This window comes from Dermacentor andersoni, chromosome 5 (assembly GCF_023375885.2).
Source record: "Dermacentor andersoni chromosome 5, qqDerAnde1_hic_scaffold, whole genome shotgun sequence".
Lineage (NCBI taxonomy): Eukaryota > Metazoa > Arthropoda > Arachnida > Ixodida > Ixodidae > Dermacentor > Dermacentor andersoni.
The window spans coordinates 1084231-1104938 of record NC_092818.1 but is presented as its reverse complement, the minus strand read 5'-3'; the positions used below and the strand labels follow the sequence as shown (position 1 = coordinate 1104938).

At 47.2% G+C, this 20708-nt stretch overlaps 1 protein-coding gene and 1 long non-coding RNA gene across 4 annotated transcripts in view; one reads left to right on the top strand and one right to left on the bottom strand.

Moving 5' to 3' along the window:
- LOC140218439 (uncharacterized) overlaps nt 1-11569 on the bottom strand; it is a 70455-nt gene extending 58886 nt beyond the window's left edge. The window contains exons 1-3 of one of the 2 annotated variants that reach the window (XR_011894690.1): nt 11234-11569; nt 6360-6449; nt 3609-3724 (exon numbers count right to left, since the gene is read on the bottom strand). This is a non-coding gene — a long non-coding RNA (uncharacterized lncRNA). The remainder of the gene's footprint in view (nt 1-3608; nt 3725-6359; nt 6450-11233) is intronic. The other variant, XR_011894689.1, reaches the window with a different exon arrangement.
- Nucleotides 1-20708, top strand: part of LOC140218438 (NADH dehydrogenase [ubiquinone] 1 alpha subcomplex assembly factor 8-like) — a 164276-nt gene that overhangs the window by 125810 nt on the left and 17758 nt on the right. Inside the window, exon 3 of one of the 2 annotated variants that reach the window (XM_072288141.1) lies at nt 10936-11139. The exons of the other annotated variant lie outside the window; for it this stretch is intronic. Within the exon in view, the coding sequence (XP_072144242.1) occupies nt 10936-10992 (57 nt within the window). The 3' untranslated portion in view covers nt 10993-11139. Of the gene's footprint in view, nt 1-10935; nt 11140-20708 lie in introns of those variants that run through there. 2 annotated transcript variants of the gene reach the window in all.

Sequence of the window (20708 nt, the reverse complement as noted above, 5' to 3'; positions counted from 1 at the left end):
ATTTCGCCGCCATAGCACGACCACTAACCGACCTTTTGAAAAAAGACGCTCCTTTCCAGTGGGGCGATAACGAGGCCTCTGCATTCTCTCATCTAATCGACATTCTCACAACGCCTCCCGTTTTGGCCCATTTCGATCCTTCTGCGCCTACCGAAGTCCGTACTGATGCCAGCGGTCACGGAATTGGAGCAGTACTGGCACAACGCCAGCGTGGCCACGACCGTGTTATCGCTTACGCCAGCAGGCTCCTCTCACCCGCGGAGCGCAACTATTCCATCACTGAGCGTGAGTGTCTGGCCCTAGTTTGGGCGGTTGCGAAATTCCGCCCATACTTATATGGCCGATCCTTTTCCGTTGTCACAGACCATCACGCGCTTTGCTGGTTATGCTCACTGAAAGATCCTACAGGAAGACTTGGTCGCTGGGCCTTACGCCTCCAAGAATATTCGTATACTGTCACCTATAAATCTGGCCGACTACACAAGGACGCTGACTGCCTGTCTCGCTACCCGGTCGACGAGCCTGACGACGCCGACAGTAGTAGCGCCAACGGCATTTTCTCTGTCTCTGCCTTCGGTAACATCGCCGATGAGCAGTACCGAGACCTATCGCTGCGAGCACTTATCGAGCGTCTGCGCTCTACACCTACCGACGCATCCGTTCGCCGATATGTCCTCCAGGGTGGCATTCTGTATCGAAGGAACTTCCTCCCTGACGGCTCTGACCTTCTTCTTGTCGTGCCAAAACAGCTACGACAGACTGTGCTCTTTGAGATGCATGACGCGCCCACTTCAGGACATCTTGGGGTAACTCGCACGTACGACCGCGTCCGCCGCCGCTTCTATTGGCCTGGTCTCGCTCGCTCCGTTCGACGCTATGTTGCTGCCTGTGATCCCTGCCAGCGTCGGAAGACACCTCAGGTGCTACCTGCCGGTCATCTCCAGCCGATCACCGTCCCTGTGGAACCGTTCTTTCGTGTTGGATTAGACCTGCTCGGTCCCTTTCCCACGTCATCTTCTGGGAACAAATGGGTAGCCGTCGCGACTGATTACGCCACCCGATACGCTATCACTCGGGCTCTCCCTACCAGCTGCGCCACTGACGTCGCGGACTTTCTCTTGCGTGACATTATCTTGCTTCATGGCGCCCCGCGACAGCTGCTTACTGACCGTGGTCGAAACTTCCTCTCGAAAGTTATCGCTGACATTGTGCGTTCCTGCTCCATTCAACACAAACTGACTACTTCATACCATCCTCAAACCAATGGCCTGACAGAGCGGTTAAACCGTACTCTTACCGATATGCTGGCCAAGTACGTTTCCAAGGACCACCACGACTGGGACATTGCCCTTCCTTACGTAACATTTGCGTACAATTCTTCCCGGCACGACACCGCCGGATTTTCTCCCTTTTATCTACTGTACGGTCGCGAACCTACCTTGCCCCTAGACACGGCACTTCCTCCTGCTGCGGTCTCAACAAGCGAGTATGCGCGCGACGCCATCGCCCTCGCTGACCATGCACGCCAGCTTGCCCGTGCTCGACTGACGGCCTCACAGACCACTCAGCAGTGTCAGTACAACGCCCGCCATCGTGACGTACAGTTTTCACCTGGTGCGCTCGTGCTCCTGTGGTCGCCCTCTCGTCACGTCGGACTTTCAGAGAAGCTCCTTTCGCGATACACAGGGCCCTACCGCGTGCTGCGCCAGGTGACGCCTGTGACTTACGAAATTGCTCCTGTGGCCTCAACCTCGTCCTCCCCTGTGGCATCTAGTGATGTCGTACACGTCAGTAGGCTCAAGGCCTACTACACTGCTTCCGAGTCCGATCTTTAGTCGCTCCGGGACGGCGCTTTTGCAGCCGGGGGTAGTGCTACGGCACAATATGCGCGATCACGAAAGGCCAGCAGTGTGAAGACGACGACGACGATTAGAAGCTAGCGCGGGCTGTTGCCTCTTGGCCAAGCGCAGCGTATTTTCCTTGTAAATATATTTGTACATAGCTTTTCGTCTGCGTCTTCCTGCGTAACAATATTGTGAAAGTTTATACATAGTAACCAGAGCTTACCACTTTCATTACGTGACCGTTCGACATGACATAACAGTGTATGTATTACGCATACACCTTCCTTGAGATGGTCAGATGCATGAAAAGCAGAGGCAGTGGCCTAACATGTTACAGCAACTCAGACAAGCTCGTTAGTTGATTTTGGGCACCGCTGCAAAAACAAGGTCCCATTTCTTGATGGTTAGTGGAATTGGTGACTGTGCTCATAGGTGGCATGTGTTTCTAATAGCAGTATGAGTGTTTTCCTTAATTAGCCATGTTGATTTTTTTACGTCAAGTCACTGTACTAGATGAGCTCCTAAAGCAAAGTTTTCTTAGCGTCTTGAACGTTATAACTTTCTCAATTAGCTGCTAGCACACGGTACAGGTGCGCTATGACACCAAGTGAAAGTGCACACTGAGTAAAGGTGTTGCTAAATTAAAGGTTGGTTTTAACACAGTATTTGCAGCACCAAGCTTGCTGCTTTAACCATTACGCCAAGAATGCATTCCCGAAAGAGGCAAAGGAAAACATCCTTGTAATGTTTCGTCATGCAAGCCAGCGCTTAATGACGTTCGGCATTGTAGTCATGTCAAATAGCTATGATGACAAAGAGTGAGTGCATGATTCTTTCAGCTCACGATGAATAGAGACGATACGGGATTCAATTTCCGCTGAAATTCGCTATCACATGTCAGTTTAGTGTGGGTCTAAAGGCTAAACACATGGTGTGTTGCAATTCACGTCGCAGTTCACTCAGTGATAAAAATTATGCATGCTCTGCAATGTCCACATTGGTGACGGAGGGATTTTTCATCACATAAATCTTCAGAGAGTGTTTTGATTCAACACACCATTTACCTTTGCAGGCTCATGAAAGCTTCTCATACACCTATTCCCACAGTGTGAGATGTCTGCATAATTTTTCTCCCATAAATGCAATCAATGCACTACTCTTTCCTAGACCTCTTGTATCTTAGATGTTCCTTGATAGTGCCCTGCCATGCCTTCAATGGCCGACATGACTATTACCTCAAGAAAATGAAACTCCCTTGTCATATAGCTAGATTGCACTGCTATTGTTGTTTCTTTTGAGCTAACGAAAGAGAGAAATGACTATGAATTGTGCTTTCGTTGCATAGAGCGTGAACATACGCTATGCAACGTTGTTGCAGTTATTTGGCATTATGGCACATTTCATCTCTCGACACGTACTTCCTCTGATGACCAGGATAATAGCAAGGTATTTGGAAGGATTTATAATTGTAAATTACGTTTTGTCCAATGCAGGGTCCTGACAAGTGTGACTTCCTGCATTTGAAAGTCATATTGACAGAAGTGATACTGTTCCTCGTAACTGCTGTCATGTACATGCTCAATCTGATCTGTAGGTCGAACTGGGTAATGAAGGCAATGTTCAATACATTTTACAAAGGGCATTTGGAGGATACGTCAAACCTGTGTAGCTGCCATAATAAATAATAAGTGGAAGATCACATAAGCAGATCATGTAGTGTGCTATACAAATAGCAGTGGTATGTAACTGTAATGAAATACATACAAAATGAAAGGGGAAGTGCTGTAAAGCTTGAGTGTCAAGCTCAGATGGGGTAGTGATGATGTAGTCAGCTCGCACACGACAGGGGTGACTGGAGATTGCAGAGATGGCCCTTTACCCTGCAGTTGGAACAAACAATTCCTGCCAATGGGAAACCACAGACGTAGTAGAACATTTGCAAGTATGTAGTAACAAGTTTGCATGTGAGTGTCTATGACAGCCGGGTAACCTCAAGAAAACTTAAATACTTCAAAATTATGGTTATAGGTGCCCATAAGAGGCACTAAGGCTGCAATTTGAGGCATATATAAGAATCAAAGACTGTCCTTTAGGCTGCTCCCCCACCCCCAATACAGGCTCAAATAATAAGCTCTCCCCCACCCCCCATACAGGCCCAAATAATAAGCTCTAACGCTGTGCATTTGAGGATAAAGTATGATTTCCTTCGGGACTCAACCTACTGACTCTCCCTTTATTGTGAAATTCAGATTGTTTTCACAATAAAATGGCTTGAGGCAGGTTGCATAGATGAACAGCCAGCAATTAGCCCACTCAGTTGCTCATAAGTTAGTAAGGTATGATAACGACATCACTTACATGAAATGGCACATTTCTAAGGTCTCAGTCTCTGGTAATCTCGCAATGTTAGCAGAGTGATGAGAAGAAGGCTTGGTTGGGGAAGTAAACAATGTGGCCATCAAGGTTTAAGAAGTGGAGAATAAATATCTCAAGAAACGTGACACACGCTTTTTTGTTAGGCAGTCTGTAAGTAGCAAAGCAGCTGTATATAGTTCCTCTTTCTGTTATTTCAACGACGTCGATTTGTGTAGAGTGACAGAAAATTCTAAGGCATGTGTGTTAGCTCATCAACTTAACAAATTTGTAAGAGTGTTATGCAAAAATTTTTTTGCCAGTGCACTAATTGCAGCTGCTACATTACAGCGCAAACTTTCATGAACAGCCTTACGACCTCAACACATAGAAATTGTGCTCATTGTTGGAATCCGTCAGCCAAAAAAAAATATGTGGAGGAAGTTCTTGAAATGCCACAGCATCTTGGAAAGAAAGTGGAGATAGTTTAGCGCCAAGCATGTGATAGTGTGCATCAGGTGACCCTTCAGGAAGAATAAAAACTTGCCAGGTGTGACAGGTCACATGATTTGCCTTGAGGGACACAAGAAAACGTGGAAGCAAACAAACATGCCGAGCCACTATCAGCTCCATAAGGTTATCTCCACATATAAGCAAACGCATCATAAACTCGCACTCACGCTGCGATGTTTTATTCACATATTCATCAGCTCACTCCCAGGTCTGTTCCTCCTTGGTGCAAATGACACTTGGGAGAACTTACTGAAAGCTCGTACTCGTCTGCTCTGATGCTCTGGGCAGCACGAACCCACTTGTGATAACAATATCCGTCCATACTTACTGACACAAGTTTAAAAACACAGTTATTTCCATTCGCCCATAATTATGGTAGCAATAATTTCCACTAGCTTGCAACAACATACACTGCCACAAACACTGGAGTTTACAATGTGCTCATAGGCACACTGCCTTTCACTCACACTTATCTTCAATCATGCATCTTGCTATTACTTGCTCTTTGCACTTCTTGCATGCCACGGTGGTGCAGTTGGTTCTACAATGTATGTTTAGAGGGGATAACTGAGGTGTGATAATGGACGAGGTGTGTCTTTCATTGAAACCATCAGTGAGCTTTAATGAAATGTATGTGTTACTCCGTCTGGGTGACGTGGACATTGTTACCTGGTAGGCAATGAAGCAATGATGTGCAGCAACAGTCTGTGATGGTACCCATATATATATGTGCATGTGTGTGTGTGTGTGTGTGTGTGTGTGTGCGTGTGAAATTCCTGTAAGAGGATCTGCTGTAATAAGAACAAATGTCATGCATTTGTCGTAATGTCAAATAGTTTTCATATATAAGGCTAGTAAGGTACAGGAGCACAGTTCTTCCATAAATCACTTGATGAAAAGTTTTTCCAGCAGACATTGTATGTTGTTGCTTTTTCACAATAACTACACAACTAATGCCGCTACATTAAAACGCATAATTGTGTCTATCATCACGAACACCCTAAAGGCTATGAATGCGAGCTAGTTGGTACAAATTCATGGGTGAAAAACAGTGCAAACACGGATAATCGAAGAACACGTGTCCTGTGTTCCTCCTTTGTCCGTGTTTACTTTGCGTTTTCTTCGCACACGGACCACGACGGAATTCAAGTCCAAGCAACAAATTAGAAGCCAAATAATGTATACAACTGCCACAACAAGAGTCACCCTAACAGAAAACTGACAGTGAAATGCGAAGCTGAATTCAGCAGTTTACAAATAAGATTGCGCTGCTATTACCGGCCAATAAAAGTATGAGGCCGACAGGGAGTATGCGCACAGTCAGTCTCGCACTCACTGGGGATTTCACTGCAATTCACACAATTTTGTTAATCCACAGTTGCTTATATCCCTACTGACGTGTGAAATGTAGGTAGATGTGGATGAATGGGTGCAGTTAAGCAAGTGCAATAACTTTTGCAGTGTCTACACATTCCCAACACCTTGAGAAAATACACAGGTTACACAGAGTAAGCACATAGGTTTGTAATCATTTCTGTTAGCACAGATTAAAAGCTATGCGAAATCCCGCCACATTACTTCAACTACACTGTACTGATTCTACAAATAGCTGCACAAAATGGAATTAAAAATTAAATAGAAGTCACTCACTGCTTATATACCTGCCTTACTGGTCTCCCCGAGCTTGGCGCGCATACACGTAAGGTCCTGGAAGGAGAGAACGTGTGAAGGTACGTGGTGCTGCAAGCAAACGATGTGTCAAATGGCGCAACTGGTAGGCAAAAATGCACAGAGAAAAAGAGTATAATAAAGTTTAATTTGGCATTTTAAAATCACATATTGGCATTGCTCATAGGTGGACATTTATTTAAACAAGTAAACAGTGCCTGCGTTAGCACTGCAGCACCAACATTAACTAGAAAAAGACATAACATAGTGGCACCTTCTTCAAAGAAAATGAGTGCGAATAATGCACTTGTTTTACAGTATCTTCCTCTTTATCAATCAAGCCAAAAGCGTGCCTATTATTAACAGTACCAAGCCATACTCCATCTTTGTGCATGTCACCACATATGAAAGAAGGCATAAGGGCTCTTCTATGTTCACAAACCGATAGGGGTATTCAACAATCCATATGAACTGGCATACATGTTGAAGCGCAGTGAATAAACGTGAGTACAACACCTGTAGCACAACAATATGTAGTTTTCTATCAGTGTCATATTGCTTCCCTAACAGAGAACAGTACATGATTGCAGTAGCTGTCATGCCCCTCATGTTCGTTCAATTCATTACTTGAAATCTTCTTCCATTACATGTGCATGTGCTGATTAACAAGCAGTGCGATGTTTGGTAAAGGTGCCGTTTAACGTAAAATGCCTGCCGAAATGCGCTGTTGCAGGAATCTTGATGCGTGGTGTTTGCTTGGTAATGGTTCAGGGTTGCATATATATCGGGAATATTGCATTACATATATTGGGAATATGTGATGTAGAAGATCAGTACTATGCGGCACTGTTCTGACTGAGTCAGCCAGCATTACGAGTCTGCAATTACTTTGTGACACAGTAAGGTCGTCATGCCCACAGTGCTCGATTGAACTTAGTCATAAGTGTAGTGACCAGCGTTACTCCCACACATAGCAGTTACCATTGCTAGAGTTACCTCCAAGTACGCACATCATATCTGTACTGTCTAGAGAACCCCGTGACATTCAGTACTAGCAATGGAGTGCAACGGTGAAAACTAACAGTTTTGAGCATGCTCAGAGGATGAAGTGCAAATGAATTATTAACATGTGCACAAGACCTCACATCATATTGAGCTCATCCTCTGCTATGCCGAGCTGTTGCAAACAACGAATTGAGTATTACCCTATGCGGAACGCACATTGGGGTGTATGACAGAGCCCTAGTGAAACAGCTATTTATTCTATCACTGCACAGTAGCGATGAGCACCTGTTTGTGAAGAGTGGTGATTGTGAGAGTAGACTCTTAGATGCTGCTTTGTTCTTTGTGCTGTCTCATGTGCTCCCTCAGAATGTAACACATGTATGATTAGTATTGTTCCCATGGTCTGAAGTGTTTAACCTTTTAAGAGTGTGCAATCTTCTATTTTATAATGATTATCTGTCTGCCTTACTGTAATGCCCAATGGGCGAAGTAGGTATGTAAATAAAAAAAAAGTTCGTGCGTGTTGTGTACAATTTACTACCAAGCAGAATCACCTAACGTTAAAAAAGCCCAAGGCAGTGTACTGTAATCCATCTCAAGATGCTGGCGGAGCGCGAAGTAAAAAAAATATTACGGGTTTTTTACGTGCCAAACCTCCGAAATGATTATGCGGCACGCCGTAGTGAGAGACTTGGGAATAATTTGAACCACCAGGGATTCTTCAACGTGCACTAAAATCTAAATACGCGGATCTTATCGCATTTCGCCCCACCCGAAAGGCGGCCGTCGTGGCCGGAATTCGATCCGGCGACTTCGTGTTTAGCAGCCCAACACCACAGCCACTAAGTAGCCATGTTAGGGTGCCTCGATGTCCTCCTCGCCCGCCGCTCCGTTCAGGGTGGAGACAAGTGCGTCGTCTGCTACGGCGTCCGCCATGTTCTTGCCCGCTGCGAGCGGCGCATTCTTGGCGCGCTTGTGGATGAGCGGTTTGACGGAAGCAATGCGCTTTTTTTTTATTACTTTGATTACTTCGATGACGAATTTCTCTACTATTAAGAAATATTTTTGCACCGAAAAAATATGTGCGCATTCCCTAAGGCCCCTCTTTTATGCCAGCTCAACTTCGTGTTTCTATTTAATGTCGTTTTAAAGTAGTTGTTTGGAAGTACCCTCGTAAAACGCGTTGCAACCAGTGAGCAGCGGCCTGGCGTGTATTTTTTACGAACTGTAAATACAGAAATTAAGTTGCGCGGCAATAACTTTGTTTCACAGTGAGAAATGATGCGTTTAACACAAGCGATCATAGAGGAATGCAAAAATTGCTATGCTGCCAGCATATTTCTGTTCTTCGCGAACAGTTACGCCGTGAACCTGTGTTACTTGTGAGCATGTTGGTATGCAGCTCTGGAAATTCCTATTGCATAAGAAGATGCCGGTGGTAAAGAAAAGAGGTCAATAAGTGACGAGTAGATACGTGATTTCAGTCACAACGTTTGTGTCGCTATGCAGGTTTTTATTATGTCAGCTGTCAGGAGGTGTCAATTGTCACAGGTCTTTCGTAGATCTCAGACCAACGACCAGAAACTACAAAGAAGCCTTGAATTAACTTGAACAAAATAAATTAGAATGTCAGATTGCTGCTCAGCTCGATAAGTTGAAAAAAAAGCGGAAAACTTGTACAGACACAAGGTGAAAAATCAGCACGCACAGCAAAGTAAGAATAAACACATGAATGAAAACTATATTAAAAGAGTAACCCAAATGAAACGAAAGTTTTTTTAATTCTGGCGATATGCATTAAAATTTAATTTCAGTATTCACTGTAGGCTCACTCCTGCACACGTCTTGCTTGCATGCCCGTCAAGTCCCGTTGCCGCGGCTTGACGCAGGTGCACACGCAGCCCCAGTCTCGCGTAGTTTGACACAAAGAGCTTTTCCACTGTTTCTTTGTGTTCCTGACAGGCGCCCGTTACGCCGCACCGCAACATATTTGTCAAGTATGCGGTTACAGCCTTCAAAGGAGATTTCATGGTGAAAATGCTTTCCGTCCAGGTGGTGATACCATTAAAATGTTTCTCGCAAGATTTGAGAACTAGCATGACTGCATCGCTTGGGTAATGAAGGTTGCTGCCTTCAGAGACGTATTCCTTGAGGGACGTCAAGTACGCATGCTCACTGCTGCTTGAGCCTAACAATGCAGGTTTGCACTTCTCGCAGTGGTCAATAGGTTTGAGGATCCCTTTGATAAGAAACCCACCGATATGAAACAAAATCTCGCACTCAGCTGATGTTAGCTCTTCGACAAACGGGATCTCCGCGTCGTCGATAGCTTCAATATCGGCTGCCGCTTCTTCTTGCATACCTGCCGACAGCAGGTCGATCAGGTACTGTGCGTCATCGACATCGTAGCTAGTCGTTGACGGTGTGTGGAAGAATTGGCTGACACAAACACCTTGAGTGATTACTGCACAACGGCACGCAGCAGCCGGGCATTTTGTGCCGACAACACCCAGCGAACTCGTCGCAGCAACGTCCTATAGCACCTGCACCGTGCAGCGCGCGCGGCGGGCATGAACATGGCGGCGGTGGCTAGAACGAACCGGTTCTGGCGGCACCGGCGCCGTCAAAGAATGTCTCCACCCTGAACGGAGCGGCGGGCGAGGAGGACATCGAGGCACCCTAGCCATGTCGGGTCGGAGCGTGACCTCGTGGGGTAATGTGGAACAAAATTGTCGCAGCTACAAATTGGTAGTCAGCCAAACGAAGTATAGATAGGCAGCAGTTTTATCGGCTGTATAAGCTTGTGAGCATGCGCTTACTTAACAGACACGGTGTCACGCGCGCTCCGGAATGTCCGCGGTGTCTGAAGTATGGTTTGAGGAAGAGCGGTAGTAGCGACCCTCGTATTGCCCGTCGCTTCAACGCGAACAGCGAGAACGCAGCGCACACGAACCCTCGCTGAGCGTAGCCTATCGTAGACCGGCATCAAGAGAGGACCTGCGCGGCCGCGCATTCGCAGTCCCCGGTGGATGCGGCCACGATGTTATCGCACTTGCACTCTACACGGAACATCGCGCGGCGATGCCGACGGCGGAAATCCGCCAGAATTGTTCATATATGTGCTATCGCAACACCGAAAAAAAAAATGAGGGGGGACGTTCGGTAACGGTTATGTCATAGACGGTTAACACCACGGAGGAAGTGGAGGTGTGCGGGGCGGAAGATGAACATGAAAACGAACCAGATGCAGCGAATCCTAGGGAATGAGGGGCGGGACAAGATAGTCATTTAATAATGTTCGAAGTTATGCTCCCTTCTAGTGGCAAAAAAAATGTTATGAATATTTAGATGAACCATTATATTAACAATGAAAGGTAATTACACCAGAACTGACCGTACAAATGAGTGAAATTCACTTATGCTAAAAATGGGTCCAGTCATTTGTACGTTTAGTACATTTGTTTATGGAGCTGTTGTTACAGTCTCCAATCTGATTGCACGTTTCCGAGAATCGATGGTCTTTTTCTTTTTTTTTTTTTTTCCATACGCGCAGCCGGAGGCGACGGGCGAGAGCGCTTGTCGCCTGCAGAGCATCAATGGCGCACTGTGAAGCGGCAAACCTGATGTTACGTGGCCCCAAGCGACACAAGCCCACGTAACACGACAAAGGACTAGCAATCGTTACAGCTACGTCTGGAAGTAAAGTGAAGTGAAACCTAGCAAGCGGCTCCAAAAACGCGCCGCCGCTGAGATACAAGAGAACCTTTTGTTGCAAGCTGAATGCATGTGCACTTTTTTTCAAGCGCGCCTAGACTTGCTTCTTCGACAATGCTGCTATCCCATACGCATACCTTTCCCGGACGTTTTCGTTGCAATGCTTCCACACCTTGCGTTGTTGACTTGCTGCGGATTTCGCCGGAACGCAGGGCGCGCGAAATAGCGTGTGACGAAACAGTAGGCATTTCCATCTGCCTCGCCGAAATAATTATTGGACGTAGTTGCGAAACGGAACAGCACGTAGTATCTGGTCAACAATCAATACGTGTCCGGCGTACGCGTGGTCTGGTGAGGCAATGATTCGCAGAAAGAATCACCTGTACCACAACATGACTGGTCTCATGCCACACGCACCACGACACACAACACGCCAGCGCGCAATAAATGGCAGCCACGTGAATGCAACAATACTTTGGCTGCGGCTATTACCGCCATTGGCTTACAGCACGCCCCAAGGCACTTTCGAGTTTCGGTTTCGAATGACCGCGTATGATATAATGTAGTGATTCCATACGTTATTGACAGCCCGTTCCCGGAAGGCGACTATATATTCCAACACGATAGGCCGCCGATTCACATTTCTCGTGTGTTGCAAGAAACGCTCAAGGAGCGTGCCGTCGCTCTCCTGAAGTGGCCGCCCCAATCCCCGGGCGTCAACATCATTTAACATGTCTAGGGAGTATTGAAAGCATCGCTGACTCACCACCCTCTCTATAATTTGCCCGAGGGATAGGCTTTGGGCCACCATCGTCAGCGGGTGAGACGTGCTGCGAATGAACACATCGCTGTCCAAGTCACTCTACGCTTCACTGCCTTCCAGGAAGAGCGCTGTCATCGTGGCCGCTGGGGACATGACGAGATACTAAGTCAAGTTCGGAACATGACGCGTCTAACTCTCCGCCGGCGAGCAGCGCCTGTCTGGTTTAGGGAATGATTGTCGAGAAAAATCACTTCCAGCTCATTGTCGTAACCTTTAAAAGATTCCTTTATTCGTATCCGTTTCTTTCATCGTGTATGACCCCCAAAAGTTATCTCTATTGAGTGCCTCGTTTTCCTTTCGAGGCAAAGACAGCACGTTGCGCGCATATCTTGGTGCGTCTTGTCGCTGCATATTACGCAGCACACGTACTGAACAAATGTACACGCACGCACTCGGTACCCCGGCCTTTTGAAAGAACAAACGAAGCATGCCGCCAAAGTAAGTTTGTGGAACTCCATTATCGCCAATGAAGGCGCAGAGTTTGGCGTCGCACAACGTTCAGTAAAGAATGTCAGCTCAGTTGCCGCAGTAACGATGAAATCGGTGCCCCGCCCCTCACAGTAGCAATGCTAAAGCAATGCGGCCAGCGCGCCCGCCGTGGCAGACGACGCAGAACACGACTCCGCCCCTCCTGTATATGGTCTACGGGGCCGCTGTGCGGCCGCCGGCCGCTTCGATCTTCCAGCGCTCGCCGCATCGCGATAGTTCCGAGTTTTCCCCTGAGTGAGAAACAGACTTCATTGGTGCATGTGTGTTTGTTGACACGTGTGTGTATGTTGACGTGTGTGTAGACAAGATGACATTCTTTGTTTCGATGTTATTTACACCATGCAGTGAGATAACAGAGCCCAAGTTATTACGTGTCACGCACTGCAATCGCTTGTGGTCCTGAAACGCAGACGCTGCGCGTCTAGTTTATCGGTTTGCTTTTGCCATAGCTTTTGTTCTTGCCATACGGTCATCTCCTCTCTGTGTGCCTCTTTCGCACATGCTTTATTTATCGTCCAAGTGTTCGTCCCGCTTTTCCTCTTTCATTAGCCACATCTCTGTCGGCGCCCATGCGACGAAGAGCGGCTTGTTTCAGTGTGAGCAATATGCCCCAACCTCGGTCCCTATAACCGGTCCCACTGCGATGCTTGCGCGTCACTGTACAGTATACTGCCTGGACATGTCCCAACGCACCGATACTCTCCTCATACTCAACCACACATCCGAACAGTGGGAGGCCGTACTGTCCAATTCGAACCCGCTTGACCAGCAACAACTTCTATATGGTGGACCCGACAGGCAGCCAGAGCCACCGCAATCTCTTCTGGCTTGTATCCGACGTGTGAAAGTTCTACTAAAAGGAATCCTGTTATTACACAATTTGTACTGTCTTCTGAACTGAAGTGTCGGTCGGCTGCAAACGTCTCTCCGCTTCCCGCAGCAGACGCAGGGTACGCGCCGAGCAGACGACAGAGCAGAGGCGCAAGTGGACTCGGGCGTATTCCATCCGGTAGCATGGCCCAGCCGCTATGGTCGCTATAGTAACGGCGCAGAGAACCGAGCGCGCGTCCTGGATTTTTTCGTGGCAGCAGCAGAGCAACACTACTATACGACCTAATGCGCCTAATAGAGGGGCTCAATAAGATGTGCGTTCTTTCCTGTGCTATGCTCGCAGCACCATTGCCAGCAATGTGCTACATGCTACAGCAATGTGCAGCCCAGAGCTGAATTAGGGCCAAGGAGGTCTTTTACAATCTCTTTGCTAATGTCTTATTCCTGTGCGGCACGAGTGTCACATCCGGGGCGTATGAACGTGACGGAAAACATTTCCGGCGCATGAATACGGGGAGGGGGGGTGTTCTTTGGAGCAGGCTATTTCAAGCTGACGGCATCTGCTCCGCGATGTTTATTTGCGTAGTTTTATGGAAACGCCACATGTATTGCTGCCTCACTTGCGGATACAAAAAAAAAAAAAATCGCATACGCATCAGCGATGCACCCGGACCTTGTGCTACGTGTCCTCGGTGTAGTAGCATAACAATAAATGTTCCTGCATTTCAGAAACCAAGCCTGCAGTGGCTATCTGAGGTTATCTCATTTTTACGCATCTGGGGCGCGATCGGAGATATTCTGTTCTATACGCGTTCTGCTCAGTTGCTGCAACGTCACAAAGTTGCAGCATGCAAAATTTGTGACAGCGGGGCGGAGAGAGCAGCCAATCAGGAAGCGGTGACCTCCCCGGAAGTTTACTTCCGTCGTTTGTCGTCTGCTTGCAAACGGTATACTACAAAACCAAATGTTTCTCGTCTTCCAAATGAATTAAATCTTTATCTAAAGAAATGTATTTTTTCTTCTCAAGCCCAAACACGTTTTCAAATAGTAGTACGTGTGACTACTGCAATTTATAACTATTAGGTTCTTAGCGTCGTCCCTAGGTGGTGTCGCGCACAGCGAGAAGAAAAAAGAAAAAGAAAACGACTGGAGGAGTGGCGCACTTTTCAAGGGGCAGCGACAACATTCCAGTGGCTCGCTGGCACCAATGATGTTGTCGATTTATCTGTACAACCAACGAATTATTTGTTTCGAGAAACAAAAACGACGCCGGAATTCACTTTCTGCCATTTCTTCAAACGCGTTTCGCACCGCCACCCGCTCTCCTCCTTCCTCTAGAAACGCCAGTGCAACAACCTAAGTTCCCAACGGAAGCGCCATTTTCTCGAATTAAACTATGGATTGGATTCAAACGTGCTATTCCGCAGCCGAAAAGGCCGCCTGTTGGATCCAATCCAATCCACCAGACGCGCCATGCGAAGCCGTATGATCGCTCCAAACTTCTCAACTCCCGTCGCGTTCGGACGAAATGCTCGGTGGGCGGATGATTGACAGGAGCGTGTCGTCATTTTGACGTCACCGAAAACGGGGCGGCGCCCCGCGGCGGGCGACGTCGGCGCGGAGTAGGCCAATCGCGCGCGCCGGTAACCGAACGAACGCGCCGAACAACCATCTCCGATCGCACCCCTGTATGACAGGCAGTGTCATCTGCAGTCGTGACGCTGAGAGCACACGCATGTACGTACACGCGTAGCGTGTTGGTCTTTACCGCTTAGCTGCTACAGACGTCGGGTGCTGGCTTTTTTCTCTCAATGAGAGAAAAACGCTTTCGAATGAAAACTTCCTCCGGGAATAGGTGGTTATGCTCAGACCGAAGTGCCTGTTTGCGACCTTTTCCGACTTCGGTGGTTGATCCTGACCATAGGCGCCCACTACGTGCGCGAGCCCCCTCCGGAGTTTTCCGGGAGAGTCTGAGCCACGTCCCCCCCCCCCCCCCCCCCCCCCGTACCAGAAGTTCCAATACCAGAGCTTTGTCACCCACATTATTTGACGTTTCCTTTAACTTTCCTCGACGTTTTCACTTGAAATTCTACTGGGGCAACCTTGTTGGCGCGGATGAGAGCGGCTTCGAATTCATACTTTCGCTTTCATTCTTCAAAAAGAAAAATTAAATAATGGGGTTTCGCTGCCCAACCACGATCTGATCATGAGGCACGCCGTGGTAGGGTACTCCAGAAGTTTGGACCACTTGGGGTCCTTCAACGAGCACCTAAATCTAAGTACACGGGAGTTTTCGCAATTCGCCCCAATCGAAATACGGTCGCCCTGGCCGGAATTCTATCCCGTGATCTCGTGCTTTGTAGCCCAACACCATTGTCACGAAGCAACCACGGCGGGTCGCTTTATTTCTGCAAATCCCTGACAATATGTAGGAGGACACGCGCATTAGAAGCACTAGCGGCTTCTGCGTCATCCGTATCTTCTCACTTCAACATTGTTTTACATTTACACTGTAAACACCATGAACGTATACAATGCATTTAAGTATACGTGCAGCACAAAGTTTATTTCATTTTTTGAAACAGAAGGATTTACCCAATTATCAATAATTTCTAAAGGTATGGATATAGCCCGTACCTAGATAATTAATATGTAGCTGCACATTCGCCTCGCTTTGAATTGCTTGCGGGCTTTGTTGGCTTGCGGGCTTTTTTGACCATGAAAGAAAACTAGACTTCAGTGACCCCTTCGGCAGAGTCTTTTATCAATGGCGTGCGAAATGCAAGTGAATGTTGTGTCTGTTAGTAATGCTTCTCTTTCCAGTAAGCAATGGTAACGGCTCAGAGAAAAAGGAAACTCTAGTAATCTACAACATTTTATAGAGATGGAAACCTCGCTACTTGCATGGAAAGGTCATAAATATACACGGTGTCCAACATAACGTGAGCCAAGAATATAGATATGAAAGGCGCATCGGAAGCGACATTGAACCGAACGCATACTATTCGCACTACACTATATAGTAACTCATACAATTTTTTCTTGTTTTCCCCACAACTGAGTAATTAATTAAATTTCATTATCCAACTGTTTAAATTGTTGGCTGAGAACCCCGTGTATGATACGCAGATTTGTACAGCCCCTCCAGAAGCCACCGATCGATTTGTTTCCTGTGCGATACTGCTCATGTAGTCCTTGTCTCCGTGTAGCAAAGAAGGCCCGCAAAATATGAAAATAAAAGCCACGTGATAGCGCTTGCTCAGTGATATTATGCTGCTTGCTCTCAAGCTGGGTCTTTATTCTCGGTCTACCTCCATGACTTTCGGAGGCAGGTTCACCTACGCGAGATTTCGCAAACGCGTCCAAGTATACTGCCGACAAAGCTTGGCACAGCGCCAGAAATGAGGACGCCCTTGGCGAGTGCAACTTGAAAGCGAAACTATCTGATCCGCCCCTTTCTCGTGTTCCCTGCTTGGATTGCCCGGCTCGAGCTGGTTTCACGCGCTCTCGCAGGGCACGCCTAGCTGCATCAGCACAGAGCTGCGGGCCGCACTGAGGCAGAGAAGGGAAGGCAATATCTTTTTTTTTTAGGATGCTGCGCGTAAGCGTAATCACTTATACACTGTGTGGCGCAGCTCAGGTAGGCGCGCCCTCCGACATCGACATTTTGAGAAATTCGCTTAGCTTCGCCCGCCACGCGCCGTAGCTACAGGGAGGTGCGACAAGCAAAAAAAAAAAATAAAAAAAAGCCTGCTTGCGCGCCGCGGTCACGTGCCGTGGTGCGAAAAAGCACTGCTGCTCGACGTCCTATTCGAAGGCGGGATTTTTTAAATGCCGCGCCAGAGAAGTGCGGAACCCGGTGGGGCTCACGTGGCGCAATTCGGTCGGTATTTTTGGTTCCGGGGCCGAATCCAGTTCATCATAACCATTGGCAGCACAATTTTACTACGTGAAATTGAGGTGTCGAATAGGTGTATATCTATATGGTTTTCAAGGGGAGTTGCACTTCGTTTTATTCATTACTTCGTTATAAGCCGTCTTCTTACAACCAGGTTCAAGATTATTCATTTTGACCTAGTTACGTCACGCTATCTTGGTATATCTATGAATGTACGCCTTACGTTATTGTTAGACATGTTTTGCAGGATTCATTTGCGGGATTTATGGCGATAACAATGGCGCGGACGCTCGAGGCCCGTTTGCGCCGTCGGTGTGCGCCTCGTTGTCATCGTGCAGTCCGGCTATCGGCGGCGCATGCGCGGCCACCGTCTGTAGTATCATATTCATTTCCCTACTATCCTGATTTATTTCTTGTTGATTTTGTAATAAGCGTGCCTTTTTCTTTCGATCCTTTTTATCCAATAAATGCCGTCTCTGCTTCTCTAGCTTCCTTTTTTATTATTCATGTTTGTCTATACACACTCTCAATTGTGCTGCACCTCGTTGCCTACTTTTTTGATATCTTCCTCTATTCTGTGTGCACGCTTTTCAGGTGAACATATGTGTGCACAAACTCCGGCCATTTCTTTCCATCCATGTACATTGCAGTCTCTTCAAAACTAGTCTTGCCCTGCATGCGCTTCTCCAACATCAACAGAAGCCCAAGCCCAATGCATTGCCTCATTTGTGTTTTTACCATGGCCTCTCAAAGCCAGTTGGCCCACCGCCCTCTGACATACAAGCTCGGTGACATTTCTCGTTTATAGCGCAGATTTATTTTTGCGACCGCTAGCGCTGGCACCATTAAACTTTTCCCAATTCCTCGCGCGACCTGGAATTTATCCTAGCCCCAAATTCCTGTATTAGTCTGTATTCCTGCATTCCTGCACGAGCTCGAGATTCCTGTATTAGTCTGCAGGAGCTGGTGTTGTTGTTGTCTTCTTTCCCCGAATAGATAATGCTGTTCTTGCTTTCATGCCTCTCAAACATAATTTCCTTTATTTTAATCATTCCGGCCAAGACCTTAATCAGCAGCATTTTTCTCCTTGGACCCGGCTGTTTGGTTACAGGTATCGGAATGTCATTGGGTCCTGCGACCACATTGGTAGAAAGATTTCCTTCTGCTATCTGCCAATAGCACTATTGTTACTACTGTAGGGTAATTTTATTTCTCTCGGGCTTCTGCGTTGCTGGATCTGCTTGAGTCAGGACTCTTGAGCCGTATTGATGTGGAGCTTGGGGCTCCCAATCAAGACGCGGCAGCGACACATACAGGTGGTAATCTAAAGCGGCCTTGTTCGTGTTTGTGTGCACGTTAAACAATAATCCAGAATTCCCACTACTAAGCACGTCATTATCAGATGTAGGGTTTGGCGCTGAAAACGCAAGGCTTTATTCAAACTGCCAGTGCACGCTTTCAGGGCAATTTGCATACAAGCCCATAGGTAACCTCCGCAAGTACGAGCATGCGGACTTCGCGGCATTCCTGCTTACCGATAAGGTATGTGCAGCGCTGACAGAGGCATCCGAAACGGCTGAAGGAAGACACGAAAAAAAGCAGACGAAACAGTTTATTTACAGGGTGCAGAGTTACCTCATTAAAAACTCGCAAAAAAAAACGCGCATTTCCAGATTTCGCTCCATCTCGCACAATCCGAAATCAAAGAACCGCAAGGAGAGACATACACGATGTAACACATGTACACGTGCAAAAGAACCGCGTGCAAAAGTTCCCCAGCCCCCTCACCTCTCGTGATTATCACCATGAGCTGCTGCTCATGGTGATAATCACTTCCCGGCGCAGACGCAATTCTTTGTTGCTGAGGTTCTGTGTGCCTGCGCGTGAACAATTTCCTCGAAAAGAAGCGACGGCTCTGTTGCGGCGACACTGTGGTTCAAAACCTGTCACTTTTTCTTTATCAAACGGAAGGGCAACAGAAATGGTGGTAGATCATAATTCCACGAATGCGCGAAACTCCATCTCTCCTTGGCTGTATATGTATGGGCAGGAGTGCTGTTCACCCAACTCGCTTGACTACGCGTTTGCCTCCTCACCACGTTGCCGAGCGCCGGGCGAAACCTCTCTTGGGAAGAAAAAGGGGCTTGCCCACCAGGAACTTTGGTTTAACAGAACGTTTACACTAGTCTAACAATTAATACATTAAACGGGCACAACTTTCTGATCGAAAACCACACATATCGAGAGGGGTTTCATGGGACTGGCAAGTAACACCCACTGATTCCAACCAGGACAGCGCTCGTCACACTCTATCTATAGAGGCTGCACTGCGAGCGCATGATCCGCACTGCATGTGGCACGCTGGCCCCCGAGCAGTGCTTCCGAGCTGGTTAACTTCGCCTTGTACAAACAGCAGAACGTAAGACAATAACTAAGTTTCAGCTCACACAGGCGGTACGAAGTCATCGATGTAAGGCTTATGGTTATAAGCTTCCACCTTATATAACAATGGCTTTCGCAGGTTGCCATATAAGCATGGTCCGCTGTCATGTTGTGTCCACAGTGGCGCTCTTTTGTGGAAACTCGATACAGCCTCTTCGTCTTTCGCACTTCCGAGAAGCTCTGTCAGGTTACACATTTGAGCTCACACCAACCGGTGTCATATATACTCTCACGAAAAGTGGTCTTTGCAACTTCATTCATCACGTTTTTTATTTATTTATTTTATTTCGGATAACAATACATTGTGTCCGCGGGGAGAGGCTAAAGGAGGCTAAGATGTCTCCTGACGAGGCCTAACACCCGCATTACACGTCGGTGCAGATGGTGCGGAGTAACATATCAGGGAGAACAGTGGTACATCAAACACAGCGAGAAAGGAATTCAACATAAGCAATTATACAAGCACTGGTCAGGCAGAAAATAATAGTGAAGAAGTCATCAACAGTGAGCGATAGTAAGTGGTGCAGAAAGGAAAAAAAAAAACACATTGACGTGCTTTATCGGCGCATTTTAAACCGCGAGATTGGAGTGATTCACAGCGTCAACTCGCCAATTCAGGGAAAAAAATAGAATTTGTACAACTTTCCTCAACAAGCTGTGCACAGTAGCCGTTTGAACAGGCGATCGAGTACAAAATGCGGACAGCCTCATCGCGGCAAAGTTCTCCATGCACTGCGCATACAATCAACACTGCCGTAAAGATGGCGCGGAAGTTTTCTCTCTCTCTTTGTTATTTTTCGCTCGCTGTTCTTACGTGTTGTAACGTCTCAACTCCAACAAGGGTGTTCATTGAACGTATGCCACATGTCAAACCACAGCAGCTCCTATCTGCTTTCTGCAGATTCCCACCTAGTTTCTTCGAGGCGGAGTTACAGCGGGTTATGGATAGCATGGGAGTAGCATCGTAACGGAGTCGACGATGGTGATTTGCTGCTGGATAGTCTTCAGATTCCCTAGCCGACTCACCTAGAGAACACGAGGGGATTAAAAGCAGACACTTTCCGAGAGTGAGGACAGAGGGTGCTGGGGCCCTATAACGTAAAACTATTCCAATATGTTTTTATTCCGA